This window comes from Patiria miniata, unplaced genomic scaffold (genome assembly GCF_015706575.1).
Source record: "Patiria miniata isolate m_02_andy unplaced genomic scaffold, ASM1570657v1 HiC_scaffold_1, whole genome shotgun sequence".
NCBI classification, from domain to species: domain Eukaryota; kingdom Metazoa; phylum Echinodermata; class Asteroidea; order Valvatida; family Asterinidae; genus Patiria; species Patiria miniata.
In genome coordinates this window covers 19,567,047-19,582,379 of record NW_024037047.1, presented here as the reverse complement: position 1 = coordinate 19,582,379, position 15,333 = coordinate 19,567,047, and the positions used below count along the sequence as shown (strand labels likewise).

At 40.4% G+C, this 15,333-nt stretch overlaps 1 protein-coding gene across 3 annotated transcripts; it reads left to right on the top strand.

Annotated features, from left to right (window-relative positions):
• Positions 1-193: 193 nt before the first annotated feature.
• LOC119724918 (leucine-rich repeat-containing protein 56-like) lies at positions 194-12,952 on the top strand. Of its 3 annotated transcripts, none has more exons than XM_038196247.1 (14): positions 194-280; positions 2,083-2,223; positions 2,825-2,912; positions 3,160-3,317; positions 3,488-3,570; positions 3,681-3,795; positions 4,660-4,852; positions 5,490-5,540; positions 5,891-6,058; positions 7,283-7,395; positions 8,065-8,213; positions 8,653-8,936; positions 10,806-11,022; positions 11,497-12,952. In XM_038196247.1, the coding sequence occupies exons 2-14, from the start codon at positions 2,110-2,112 to the stop codon at positions 11,702-11,704; spliced, it is 1,941 nt and encodes a 646-aa protein (XP_038052175.1). In that variant the 5' UTR covers positions 194-280; positions 2,083-2,109; the 3' UTR covers positions 11,705-12,952. The 3 variants fall into 3 exon arrangements, with proteins under 3 accessions (XP_038052175.1, XP_038052167.1, XP_038052184.1); XM_038196239.1 differs by having other exon boundaries at positions 2,072-2,223; XM_038196256.1 differs by lacking the exon at positions 5,490-5,540 and having other exon boundaries at positions 2,072-2,223; positions 11,497-12,951.
• Positions 12,953-15,333: the final 2,381 nt, after the last annotated feature.

Here is a 15,333-nt window from a genome sequence, read left to right as displayed (position 1 = left end):
GAATTAGGCCTAATATGTTATCATTAATTAGGTTATTAAAATCACAGGTGGGAATTTAGACATTCATTCAACAACATGAACGAAAACACGATCAAAAGTTGGAAAAAAACTTTGAATTGTTGAGGAAAATCATCTCTTTAATGTTTTCTTTACTGGAGACACGAAAAGACAAACAATCGATTTAAATATTTTAAGAGGCAAAATGGCGTCGCGGTCTGCTGGATTGAGACAGAAAATACTTCCAATACTCGCCAATTTTTCACTTTGAGTAGATAATATTGTAAGTCAGTGCACCTTATTTTAATCATATTTATTTAAGGTTTATATAAGTGTTAAAACTAAGTATTCTGAGATTGAATTTAGTGCTATTTTTGACTGTTTTCCAGAATGGTCGAAGTTAGCGTTCCTGGCAACGCGCACATCGCTATGCACAAACCAAACTGCAATCATCATGCATGAATCATGGCTGTACAGTCGAATGTAGCCCGACTGCGTCTGGCCGTACAGTACTAGCGCAAGCTCTGTAGTACGGCCAGACGCCCGATGCTTCCAAAAAGACTGAATTTTTTTGGCCGCCGATGTAGCGATTTTGCTACATCTTTCGATCGCGATTATCTTTTCATCCAGGACACAAATTTCCAAAGTTAAGGTTCGTAGTCGTAGAGCAACTCATACCTTTTCGAAAAAACGTTCTTTGGTCTCAATATTTTCATCCATCTGGCCACAAGACGAATTTCAGTCATCAGATTCCACAAATATCGTCCCCCATGCGATCCCCCATGCGATTTCAAAATGGCGGCCGCGCTGTAATGTATGCATTATGCGAGCGCGCTTGGGCAAGATAATGAATATGCATTATTTAGTTCATGACCTCGTGTTTGTATGGCCAGCCGCGCTGAGTGTCCGACATACGTCATAAACTATGATGCATATTCATTATCTTGCCCAAGCGCGCTCGCCTAATGCATACATTACAGCGCGGCCGCCATTTTGAAATCGCATGGAGGATCGCATGGGGGACGATATTTGTGGAATCTGATGACTGAAATTCGTCTTGTGGCCAGATGGATGAAAATATTGAGACCAAAGAACGTTTTTTTCGAAAAGGTATGAGTTGCTCTACGACTACGAACCTTAACTTTGGAAATTTGTGTCCTGGATGAAAAGATAATCGCGATCGAAAGATGTAGCAAAATCGCTACATCGGCGGCCAAAAAAATTCAGTCTTTTTGGAAGCATCGGGCGTCTGGCCGTACTACAGAGCTTGCGATAGTACTGTACGGCCAGACGCAGTCGGGCTAAGTCGAATGTCGGTCACTTCGGCACCTAGCCAACTCGGCACCTGCCAACTTGGCACCTTGCCAACTCGGCACCATGCCAACTCGGCACCTAGTCGGCACCTAGCCAACTCGGCACCTGGCCAACTCGGCACCCGAATTTTGCTTCATTTCATTATATTCATCATTTATTTATAATTTTGCCTCTTTACAACTTCCAACTCGGCACCTGACCAACTCGGCACCTGTCAGTGTCATCCCGAAAGCAAAATGCTGTTTTGCCGTTATTCACAACCCATACCCCATCTCGATTATTTATACGTATAGACTTATTTATTTATTGTTCATTTATTTTTTTGGGGGGGGTGCTGGAACCGGTGGCACTGTGTGGCCAGGCGTGGCACTTGTCACCGGGCGTGCAAGTGGTGATGGCCGGAGGGCATGTGCGCTGTGCGGCCAGGCGTGGCACTTGTTGTCACCGGCCGTGAAACAGGTTTACAGCTCATTTGGACACAAACATATTAGCAAAAGACTTTTTAAAGTGTCAAGAAAATGAAAGGATCCATCTTGGAATATCGGCCATCTTGGCAAAAAACAAACAGGGCTGCCTCCTCCATTTAAAAAAACACCTGGATTTACGTTAGAAAAGTTCTGTTTTATTTATTTTTTACTTATCGTGAGTAACTTCAACTTGAGGTGATCGTCATGATTTTCATGTCAAATCAATGAAGTAAGGTCGATATAATTCGTTTCATTTCATTCTATTCATCAATTATTTGTAATGCTCTCAACAGGCATTGTCAAGGAAGTACGTGTACGTACACTCCCCATCATGGCATCTGTACATATCACTGATTTTGGCAGCACAGCTGTCAACCCTCAACCGATTCCTGTGGAAGAAGATACGGAGTTCTTATTGGAAGACTACCTCTCATCGGCAAAAATGGTAAATCCTGCGTGTTAACCCTAACCCCCTAGGCCCTTGTTGCTTACAACCATCCTCAATCCTCCAAAATCCTCCAAAATTTTCCAAAATTTTGCAACTCCGCCTAAATTTTTCAAAATTGTCAGACAGTCCTGCCTTAAAATGCATTCATCCTCAATCCTCCAAAATCCTCCTCATCCCAAAACTTTGCACTCGTGTTTAAATGAAGGATAACCAACGCCAAATCCTTCAAAATCATCAGACAGTCCTGCCTCAAAATGCATTCATCCTCAATCCTCCAAAATCCTCTTGTGCTTCAATCACCATTCATCCTCAATCCTCCAAAATCCTCATGTGCTTCAATCATCATTCATCCTCAATCCTCCAGAATCCTCATTTGATTCAATCACCATTCATCCTCAATCCTCTAGAATCCTCCAAAACCGCCAGGAGGATTTTGGAGGAGTGAGGTGGGTTAGGGTTATGGTGCTTGTCCAGGAAAACAATTAAAAGGAGGGCAGTGTCAGAGATAGCAAATAACATATGTTTGAAATAAATAAAGAATTTATGTGTCCTTTTTTGTATCGCTAGTTACTTCACAAAATCTCTTTTGTAATCGCAGAAAGAAATGACGGGTGTCGATGATCTCGATGATGTCAAATTTCTGGAGATGAGGGTCGATACCACGGAAACAAGTCTGGGGAATTTTGGTGAGGAATTATGTCTGTTAGAAATGACTTTTCACTTGTCTTCAAAGTTTCTCCATCTTATGTACCATATTCTTCAGTCGTTAGTCATTATTGAACTTTTGTGATTCCTTTTGTGACTGGAAGTTTGAAAATTTCAAGTTGCGGAGGTAACAATTTAGAACTCATTTAATTACAAAATTCAACCAATACTTGAATTTGTAATTGACTCTTTGTGATCAGTATTATATTGATTTGATCTCTCTTCCAGGAACCATGGTGCCCAACCTGAAGTACCTGAAACTCAGTAACAGCATCATTGCTACAGTGCGGGATTTGGGCACCTCATTAGAAAACTTACACGTCCTATGGATGCCTCGGTGTTCATTGTGTGACCTAGATGGAATAGGCTCCATGTCATCCCTTCAGGTAGGTCCTATGGATGCCTCGGTGTTCATTGTGTGACCTAGATGGAATAGGCACTGTTAAATTGACGGACGGGAATACTCCATTACAATAAATACTTGGAAGTGTGTTCAACTAACCTTTGTGCTCTTAGATTGGTTACATTTTTTTCTCTTTTCTCTTCATTTTTGCAGGAGCTGTACCTAGCATATAATGACATATCGGATCTTAGTCCTTGCAGTATGCTGGAGTGCCTGCAGTTGTTGGATCTCGAGGGGTATGTTTGGAAAGAAGGACATCAGTCCATGTAAATTTCAGAAGTTGTGTCAAATTGGTAAAAATGTATACATTTATTTGTTTTGTTAACGTGTTACTATTTGTACGCAGGAACAGCATTAATGACATGTCTCAAGTTGAGTTCCTGAGTTTATGTCCAAAACTCAACACTCTGACGTTAGAAGGAAACCCAGTGTGTCAAGCGCCCTCTGTTGACTATGATAAGGTAAGCCAAGTCCATAGTGACCGTTTGGTTTTAGCCGATTTTCGGCTAAGTTTGACAGATTTTTTTGTTAAAAAACGAGTTTGACAGAAAATTTGCAAATGGATTTTTTTTGGCAGATTTCCGGCAGAATTCTGCAAAAATGGTTATTTGACAGAAAAACAGCACATTTGACAAAAAATAGTACATTTGTTTACAAAAGCTTCAATCTTTTCAAACAAACCCTTGCAAAATAGGACAGGTTGCCTGGTGTAGTTGCTGAAGTTCACTGGGATCCACCGGATTTCGTCGTGACGCAACTGCGTTTTGCCCGGTTTACGCAATTTCATATTATCTGTATGTGGCTATAGATTGTTTATTATGTAATTTGAACAATAATTAGGGCAATATTACAGCATCTGCATGTGATTTCAAGGTTTATAGTGTATTTCGAGTAATTCTGGGGAATTTGGCAGATTTTTGATAAACCTGGCAGATTTTTGAAGTGCATTTAGCAGAATTTAGTCATGACCTTATGGTCACCCTGGCCAAGTCTACCTCCAAATAACGTGGCTACAGCTTACATTGACACAAGCATCTTTGAGAAGTAGCCTTAGCCGTGCATATAGGCTTGACAGATATGTTGTAACAAGCTGAAGCCAATTAATTTGGTTGAGGTCCTAGCAAGTGGGTAAATTTTCTGGATGGATTTCAGGCATTAAGCGTTTCTAGTGTGACTTTATCAGACAAAAATAAGACTGATCCCTTTGTTTATGAGTTGGTTTGTTAGTTGGTTGATTGCTTAGCTGGTTTGTTGTTTACATACTGGCACTGCTCCTGTGAATACTCTTTCACTGTTTTATGAAGTAAAACTCTTCTTTTCAACAGGAGAAAGACGGTGACTTTGACTACCGAGCTGCAACATCCAAGGCCATTCCCCAACTCAAGATACTTGATGATGATCCTCTATCCATTGTGCCATCTAGCCTGGGCAGAACCTCAGCAAACATCAGTATGGAATGGCTGCTGGTTAATGAGGCTATCAAAGATCAGGGGTCAAATGAAAAGCTAGAGGTCGAAGGTCAGTACTTAATATTCAAGTCAGTTATCTTATTTGAAAGATAAACTTGCCTGTGTTGATATTAAGAATACTTTTTAAGTGACCTTAACCGCCCAGCGCATGTTGGCTAAGATGCATCCTTAATCCTTCAAAATCCCCCAATTGCCACCGTGTAAAACTTGGATTCAGCCTCAATCCTCCGAAATCAATTTGCTATTTCTTGAATTTGTTCAGTGGAGGGATGACCATTGCCTCATCCTTCAAAATCCCCCAACAATCACTGTCGATATGTTGAGGCATTGCCAATGATATCCAGAAGCAGTGTGAATGATATCCAACTCATGTGGGCCTCAGTTATGCTTGGCTGAACATGAACAATGCTGGGTACAGCCTACGAACTCGACAAAATGCATCCTCCAAAATCAACTGACATTGTTTTGCCATTCAGCCTCAGTCCTGGTTGATTTTGGAGAATTGAGGAGGGTTAGGGTTAATGATTAAATTCACTGTTTTGTGTGATGGGATTTTTTTTTGTGGGGAAGGATGTGAATTTAATAAATTGGTGAGCTTTTACCCTTTATGAGCTTATGTCAAACACAGCGGTAGGAAAAAAGACCAATATTCAAGAAATGAATTGTCAATTTATTATTGAACGTAGGTGGTCAGTCCTCCAAAGCTAAGGACAAAGAAACATTGAAGCACAATGAAGGTAACATCATAGTGCAGTGATTGCTACTTACTGTCTCGGTAGAGTTTTCCAAACTTATAACAGTTTGCAAGTTTGCAGTGTCGTGTTGCTCCCAATAACGTGCAAAGCAAAGTCGCCCATCTGCCAAACACCTGTTTCATGTTAAACAGGTGAAACGGTTTGAGGTGATTTTTTTTGGGGGGGGGGGGGGGTGGGAGAGTGGGGGAGTTGGTTTTGTTCACTAAACAGGACAAGACTTGTCTGCAGTGCGTCTTAGCGTGACAGTGTGAAATCATATGACAAATAGTTTTACGGAGTGGTTGGCCATTTTCTACATTTTAAACATTCATCGATTTCTCATACAAATACAGAGAGTAGGCCAGGAACTGCCCGACCATCCTCTGCTTCAAGACGGAGACCTGGCTCAGCTAGACCAGGATCATCTAGTGGTAGACCAGGGAGTAGTCTGGGTACTAGACCTGGTACAGCTTCAGGTAGAAGACCAGGAACAGCACAAGGAGAGAGACCAGATACAGGAGGTAAGGGAGAATGCAAAGGAGAACGGGTGGTCACGTGAGGTTTACCTCCATGTTGTGTAGGGTACCATGGGGTTCAACCTCGAGTTATTGGTTGTTTACTTTTGGGTCGGTCAACACTAACGGTTACAAAAGTGTGCTATTTAGAGGGAACCATGGACAGGAGTCGATACATGAAGTAATATGTTAAATTTTCTGTCTTTCTTCATCCAATATCTTGGTAAGAACATTGCCCACCAACAAGTTTGATACATTTCTCAGGTTTCGAGAAATTACAGAGGATTATCTTCAAGATTTAACCTTCATAACATGGACAGACATTTCATCTTTAAGTGGTGGGAAGCAGTAAATAAAATACATGAATTAACCCCAATTTGTTCCTACTGTAAAGCTACCCATTGAGAGATTGCCACTGGCCAATCTCAGGTTAAACCTCTAGGTATTTTTAACTACAGAGTGTACACATCTTCAAGACTTCATGTTCATAACAGGGACATAAATTATGTCACACATTTCTGTCCATGTTATGAACATGTATCGAGTCGCATCATAATTTCATTAATACTTAACAGGTTGCTTTAATGTTGAATGATACTAATTCTTCATTGAATATTGAGGGCCAAGTAATTTCCTACATATCCAGTGAATCAGCCTCATTATTTATCAGTGCAATCACGGATAATACAGGAATGTTTTTAAAAAAAAATTAGCAAAAAAACCTGCTTGAAATCCACCTCCCATGTCTCACCCATAAAGTTATAAGTTGTAACCGTTAGTGTGGACAGACCCTTTTGTATTCTTCTCCAAGTTGGACTGTTAATGCATGGGTTGTGTGGAAGTAGATCAGGGAGTAGTCTGGGCAGTAGATCTGGCAACATCAGGGTACCAGACTGGGCACATCGTGTATGTAGGTGGACGCAGACATCCGGGAATTGTTTACATTGGCTTATCTAGCTCCCAGACCTATGTTCATGAGACTCAGTGGTTCTCGAGTCTGGAGTTCTGAATGATAACACATAGCAACCGATAAAAACTGGTATGCGAATGGGCAGATGTTTTCATCGGATGACGTCAGCCCGCCCCTACCTATAAGCCATGTCTGAAATAGGCCTCTGTAGCTATGGCTATGATTGTTGTCATTTTCAAAGACCTAGATGACAGGTGTAGATAAGAGATTTGGTTACAGCCTCAAGTTCAATCATGCGTTATTATTTCCCGTTTCTGCAGGTTCAGACATCCACCCAACGCAGGAAGATGCCAGTGATCTGACACATGGCAGTGGGGGAGTGATCTGTGGTAACCCAGTCAGAGCGCTCAGGAATAGGCGCAGAAACAATAAGGTAAGACTTTTTTTTTTTCTCAGCATAAAAAAAAACAAATTTAAAGCTAAGGCCAAAAAAAAAAATAGTCGGTCTCTGGTCAGACCAAAGTTCCGGAATTGATGCGGCGAAGCGATGTTTTTTTTTTTCGTTTTGGCAATTTTTTTTTTTAAGCTTGGATTGTACAGACAAGTTGGGTACTATTTTGCTTTTGTTGTGTCTTCATGTACATTGGTGTCCTCCATAATTTGCCTTGGTACCCTCGATCATTTGCCTTGGTGCACTTTCCCCATTCCTTGGTGCTCTTTGGTACAAACATTGGAGGTGGTGAGGCAATCGAGATTGCTGTTGAAGCTACCGAGGAAAATTTGAAAGAAAAAAAGCTTGACGCGCATGATTAAAATCGACGCACGCGCAGACCAACCACCGACTATTTTTTTTTTTGGCCTAAATAGAGACAGCATATTGCGAACATGGAAATTATTGATGGAATCCTAAATACTTTACAAGTGTATCTGAAGTGATCATTATTCCCTTGATGATGCTGCTATAACCACTTTAAAATGTACAGGGTTTGTAAAGACACAAAAGTACAGGAACTGCATCGTAAATGTATGAAATATCGATGGAAATTTATATGAGTCTTTAAACCGTTTCTATCTTATTGAATGATTAATTTTGATTTTCTAGGACACAGTAACGGCCTTCCAGGCACCAAGTCTCTTCTCAATGTTCCAACATCAACCCGAGCATTCCTACATCTTAGAAGAAGAAGATGACGGGAAAAGTAAAGAAGATATCTTTGCAGAGTTGAAGGAATGGAAGGAACAACACGAAGCGTAAGTTAGTGGGAGAAACACTTGAACAAAAATTTAAAATAGCAAGTTTTCGTGGGGCGCTGTTGTCCAATGGTTACAGTGGTCGAACCCTGATGGGGAACATGGTGCTTGTGTTCTTGGGCAAGACACTGTTCTACAATTGCACCCAGGAGTATAAATAGGTACCTGTGAAGGTAGAGACCAAATTGTGCTGATCTCGAGCTGCTGCAGAAAAATGGTTTAATCCTGATGAACAGGGGTAATATTGTAAAGCACTTTTAAACTTTCGGTATAAAGCGCTATAATCATCACATTATTGTTATTATTTTTATTATTATTATTCTGTAATTGAAATTAACCTGTACATTGTAACAGTCTTCTAAAGAGTAAACCATTAGCACTGAATAATTAACCAAACAAGGAATTGTAATTATGGTTAATTATGGGTTTTTTTCCGTAGAAAAATACTGGCTCGCATCAAGGAATCAGAGCCCCAGATCTTGAAGATTCATCACAGCGATGACGATGACGATAACATGAAGACTCATCAAGATTACTTCTCCAACAACAACGACCTAGGTTATGACGAAGATTACGGACTCGATGCCTCCCCATCACCTACATCAGATTACCCAGAATCCTTAGCATCAGGAGGGTTGGATCGGGAACCCACACCACCTCGCTCTGCATCTCCAAGAATCCCGCAAGCGCCGAAGAGAAGAGCAGTCAGACCTAAGACAGCCAGTAAGTTGGATAGACACGGTAATACCTTTGCTATGGACCTAAAGGTGTAATGCAGAACACTCATTGTCAATAAATGTGAATTACTTTGCAGGATCTTAGAGTTTCAAAACGTCCACTTCATCTCCAGTTTCACCTTCATCTCTGGCTCAACAATATTTCCCAAGCTTTTATGTCAAAACTAAATGGAGTTATTCTTAATCTTGCATTCCCCATGCTGTTTTCGAGTTTCTTCCTGAAAAAAAATAGATTCTTTTTCTAAAGTCCTATTTTTCTAGCAATGTACAAAAGTTATTCACTTTTAAATTAAACATAAAGAAAAAGAAATCGGCCCATGTTTAGTTATTGAATTATTACTTTACAATTTGGAATTATTCGCTGTTAGTCAATAATTGTGTTCTCGAGTGGTAGGCTGGTTCCTGCCTCACAATCAGTATCAATAATGTACCATCCAGGAGCCAGTCTGCTTGCAAAGCGGATCTGTTTGTGACCAAAACAAAGAGCCTTGTTTCAGAGGGTTGCAGACTTTATTGCTCATCGATTATTGATTAATAGCTAATTGATTATTAAGGGAATAAATGTGTGCTCCGGAGGTTTTTATCACTCTGTTTAATACCGCTTAGAGTCTGGGTGCTGATAATTACCCGAGCCGGAGGCGAGGGTAATTATCAGCACCCAGACTCTAAGCGGTATTAAACAGAGTGATAAATACCGACCGAGCACATATTTATTCCCATTCATAAATACCTTATCCGTAGAAAAATATCAAATAATTCGTTCAAAAAATCCCAATTTTGTTCAACAAGTTCACTTCATGCTTTTTGAAACATCCCTCTAGCAAAATAATGGAGTGTTCAGCTGGCGAGTAAGATGTAAACAACCCTTTTATGGAGATTGACGCGCGCGTAGCATGTTCTGCGCGATGTCACGCAGAACGCACCTGGGGCGTTGCGTTTGAATTTGGAACTATCAAATTCTGACTCGCTTGTAGTGTTGCGTATGCCTACATGAGGATTGTGAACGCTCAACCAATAAAACCGTAAGAGGCACTGGTTTTTTAGTCCACATTTTATTGTGACACTGGAAAAGTGTTTAAGACCAGCTAGCCATGTCTTTATCATCCGTTTAAGACCGGCCACGTGACGGGCTCTCGACCAATAGGAATAGCTAAACTGTCTGAGGTATTTATGAATGGTAAATAATCCTTCAAATTACTTACGCAGTGGTGACTTGTGGGTGCGCTTTTAGCGCAGAGCACCTGCAGCGACGATTCATTTCTTGCTGCGTGTAAATGAGAAACGCATGTAAGCAGCGCAAACTTGTTTGGTCGCGCTAGCGCACTCTTTTGACGAAGCGCGTTAAGTTGTTTTGCCACGCTACACGCTTAGATGTATGTTATAGAATCAGAACAACGAAATATTTCCTTTCTTGTAAAGCTGTACGTATTTAACACAGTGTTTACAATGGAATAAACAATCGAACATTCTAATCATAATATTTATGATACAATTCTATAATGTAAGGTAGCGTGTAGCGCGGCAAAACAACGTTACGCGCTCTGTCAAAAGAGGGCAGGCGCTCTGCGCTAAAAGCGCACGCACAAGTCATCGCTGCGTAAGTGATTCAGAGGATTATTTACCACTAATCAACCAGCTATGAATCAGTAATCGATGAGCAATAAAGTCTGTGTAATTTCACAACAATATCGTACAAGTTGAAAATGTATTAATGTAAAAGATCAAATTTGTTGAAGAGTACTTTAAACGTTGGCCAGATTGGCCTCGTATTATAGGATTGAATGAATCCAAATTGAGCTGGAGTTCCCAATCGGTTTCTGATTTGTAACTGTGTAGCACTCTCTCCACGTTGCAGATGATTTCCGATCCCGGAGAGTGCGAGCTCGTTCCTTTGAGGAGCACCAAGGCCTAGATCAACGTCTTCAACACATGCATTTATCCATGGATGATGAGATGGATCCTAGTGATTCAGGACAGACAAGTCCAGCAACGATGCCTTACTCACCGCCTCCAATCATCCCATTAGAGAATAGACCACTCTCTGGACCTATCGTTGGCACCAGAAAATTCAAGTAAGTGGAAACTTGATCACTCAGTACTTGCAAATAATTCCCTCAATGCAATTGTTAACCTTTCTCTAATGAACAAAACGAGATAAAAAACTTAAAACTGATTACATAACCGGACAAGGGCACGTGTGGTCTAGCGGTAGAGCACAGGATTCATGAGCGTGAGGTTGTGGGTTCGAGTCCCGCCGTGGCCATGCATGTTGTGCCCTTGAGTAAGGCACTTTACCTCAATTATTCTTCTTGACCAAGGTGTTAAATGGATACCGGCATTATTCAATGCTGGGAAGGTAACAGACTCGCTGTGGAGGAGGTGTGGCGATCCCCCCACAGCAGCATTTCATGGACTCGAGTCTGGCCCTATTGCTTCGTAAGAGAGATGGGCACTCCGTTCCTGTGAACACAGGTTCGTCCCCTTTACCTTTTTTTACCTTACATCACCAGAACAGTTATCTTTGATTTTTGTATTTTTCTGAATAGGATTAATCCATTACACGCTATGCCAGAACCAAAGAACATCGATCGTCATCAGCCCATCATCCGGTCATCAATCAACACTCCTCCTAACTTAGCTCATCGATTGTCTCGCTTGGCGCGGCCGTCCACGGCGCGAGCAGCAATGCAGTTACAGCGCCCTCCTACGTTACCGTCGAGAGAGCCACGATATAACTCCTATGACTTCTCATGATCACAGTGAAACAATAACAAGGTTTGGATCAAGTATCGTACTGTTCAATTGGGTCTGTATAGTTGTGTGTCAATTGAAAGTTAAATACATCCACATTGAGGTGAAACGCATAGGGGCTGCAGGTCACCCTGAGGCACATGATCAGAGTCATTCACTTGACCTTGATCATTCACTTGACCTGGGTCATTCACTCGACCTGGGTCATATTCACTTGACCTGGGTCATTCCAACGTGGGTCTTCACATAAGCTGGGTTACTCATGACCTTAATAATTCGTCCATGATAGAATTATTACTATTTATAAAGTGCTTTGTCTTGACAGTCATTTTGGGCGTCAGTTGCTGTTTTAAACGTCATGTACTGGTTCAGTACTTGTACAAGTTGTAGTCGATTGTGAAGCTTAATTTTGTAATTCAGCTCTCCGTCCAGTTTGCTACCACTCAGTTTACTCATACATTCATTCCATTCCGTCCAGTTAGCCTTTACTTTGTCAAATTATTTTGTACTGTATACATTTTTGTACTCATCTTGCTTTTATCATACCTGTATTCATGCCTGTTTATGCAGTGTTGGGTGCCAGCTAAATGCATATTTAGACCTACGCGATTTTGTCGCAACGACGTTGCCGCAGTGTCATAGATGCTCGCGATTTTTTACAAATAATCACTTTTCTGGTGCAGGGTCAATGTGTATGCCATGACTTCGAATCACGTAATCACTTCGACTTTAATCAAACAAAGTGGGATAGTCGTACGACCTCGCATAAATTTAAACACACTTCTTTGTTTGTATTTATAAAAATGTGCGACATTGTCGCGCAACAGAGTCGCGCGACAGAATGGCATATGTGTACATTGGCCTTAATGTTCCGTCCAGACTCGAGAACAGACAGCAACAAAAATTTCATTAATCAAATTGTTTTTCGATTACAAAAGAATTTATATGTAAATATGTGAAATTATTAAGGTAATAAAACTACTATTTATTACTTGTAAACTACAAGGAATATTTTCATTCCTAGAACGCTTTCTAGGAAAGATGTATAAAGTTTGGATAAAAAACTTGTGTGGTGATTTAAGTGGTAGAAACTATGCACGTTTCTACTATCATGACTATGCTGTATTCATAAGGTACAGAACGGCACAAACAATGAAGTAGAGAATACTTGTTATTATTATTAATCTTTCTGGTAATGAAACCAAGGATTCCTCAAAAGCGCCCTAGGCACTGTAGCTCGCAAGCCTGAAGAAACCTGTGGAGAGAAGACAATGAGAAGAAGTTACAGTTTTAGAGGTGGGAGGAAAAGCCCAGAATATTCCGGGGAAAAAAACCGTGGAATCAGGCAGGGACTGAAAACCCAATCCACATATTGGCCCAGGCGGGATTCGAACCCGGGTCACAGGGGTGGAAGGCGAGGAAAGTATCGCTACGCCAACCTGACTCCCCAATGAAACTACATGTATTCATTCCATTGCTCATGTTCAAGTCATTTTTTGTAGTTCTCCTGATCTGTATGATGTATTTTTTGCTCCATATGCTGGCCTGCTACTTATAAATATTATGGGTCGTTGATCATTGAATTATTCATCCCAACCCACGACCCCGCAGCACCACAAAAATAGAAGTTCTATTCCACGGTAAATAGATTTCCATTGCACAGTCACACGATTGGTGGCTCTGACCAATCAGATGACAAGGATTTATTCAGGTGTTGTATAAAAAATATGTGATGCGATCAAGCTAAATGAGTCGTTTGTAGGGAATTTTTACTTGGAGATACAGGCCAAAATAGGGCGACTTCATCACATCACTGCATCACATCTCTTGGTGTTCCGACTTCCATAATTTTTTAACTAAAGATGGTATCAGCATGCGGTTTTCACAGCAGTAATGCTGAGATTGTGCTCTTTTCAAATTTGTAATAAAAAAGTTTTGACCAGGGTTAGCCTTTCACCAAGGCCATCGTGGCTTAACTTGCCCGCATTCAAAGCGGCGAAAAATATAAATTTGTAATGAATAATTTTGATGAAAATGTAAACTGTTTTACTTTTTTATTACATTTGTGTAAAACCAGTCTCCCATATCTATTGCAATAAGTTAATTAATTGGCCTGGGAGAGTTCTTTGATTGGGAATCAATCAATCAATCAGGTAGCCAGTTGGTTCATCAAATGATCGATCTATCTGTCAATAAATTGATTGATTGGCTAAATTGATTGAATTAATTGATTGGTCAGTTGATGTATCAATAGATGCATATGTGCCTATACAATTTGACATCGTCCAGTATTTTTAATATTCCGTCCTGTATATGAAAAGTGCCTGAAAGTAAAAAATAAAATGTATTGTTGAAGTGTCATACTGGTTTGCGTGGTTTGAAATCAATGGTTCTTTGTGTTGAAATCAAAATGGGTTATATCCAGTGTCTAATACATGAGAAATTCTTTCGGGGAGTGTGTTGCATTTTGTAGTCAAGTCATTCTATACATTTGGGGTTTAACTATTTTTTTCCTGTCCCTGTTACATCTGACATCTATGCTTTTACAATTCTGACGCACTCCTTAAAGGTATAGTCCATCATTTGTAATTTGTGTATTTTGTTCGTTTGAAGCAACAAAAGTGCTCAATATCTGAAGAAGGATGCTGAACAACCAATCTAATGAAGTTTCAGCTTAGCTTCAGCTGCATTTTTCGAGAAAAACAACATTCTAGGATCTCGATTTCAAATCAAAAGTTGCTGAATCATGTTTTGAATTGAGCCTGAATTCAGCGTCCGAGACACGTTCTCACTACGTGATGTCGCTCACTACGTGATGTCGCGCACTGATCCGACGAATTATAGCAACTGCGCGCGCATGTGCATCGTGCCAATGCTTGCGCGCGCTTCGCCGAATAACAAAATGAACTACTAGTTTTAATTTCCTACGGTGCTTCTTAAGACGCACCGTTGGAAAGGCCTTCTTTCGTTGATTACTTCAAAATGACAGCTAACCAGAAAGAATAATTTCACAGGGAGTTAAGTCCCCTTACTATCTTTCTACCAAGTATGTTTTTCAACAATAATTACACCAATAATTACTTTTGGGATAGCTGCAAATGATGGACTCGGGCTTTAATGCAGTCATCCTCCAAGAGTGATTATAAATAGCAAACTACTGTTACGTGTGGACACACCAAACTAAAAACGAAGTATGTCACACACAGCAGCAAATGCAAATTAAATGGGAAGAACAAACAGTAAGCCAAAATGGAAGGGATCACTTGAACAACCAGCAATTAACAAGGCGGGGAAGCAATGATTAAATATAAAATTGTTTGAAGTCATTCTTGGTGATACTTGAATTGGCTAATTACAAAGTATAAAGGTAACAGGGACAGGAACGACGTCACATTTTGGACCCTAAATGTACAGAATGAACCAGCTAAGAAATAAAGCATCCAGGCTCGAACAATTACTAAAACACTAATCCTTAAAAAAACGTCTGACGAGAACCAGCAAAATTGAAGGAAAGCGCTGAACTTGGTTTTTATTCATCAACCTGTACATGACTTACATGTACATGTAAAACACACACATTCTAGACCCTTAATATCAAACAGACCTGCAGTGATTGTTTTGAAAGCTACGAC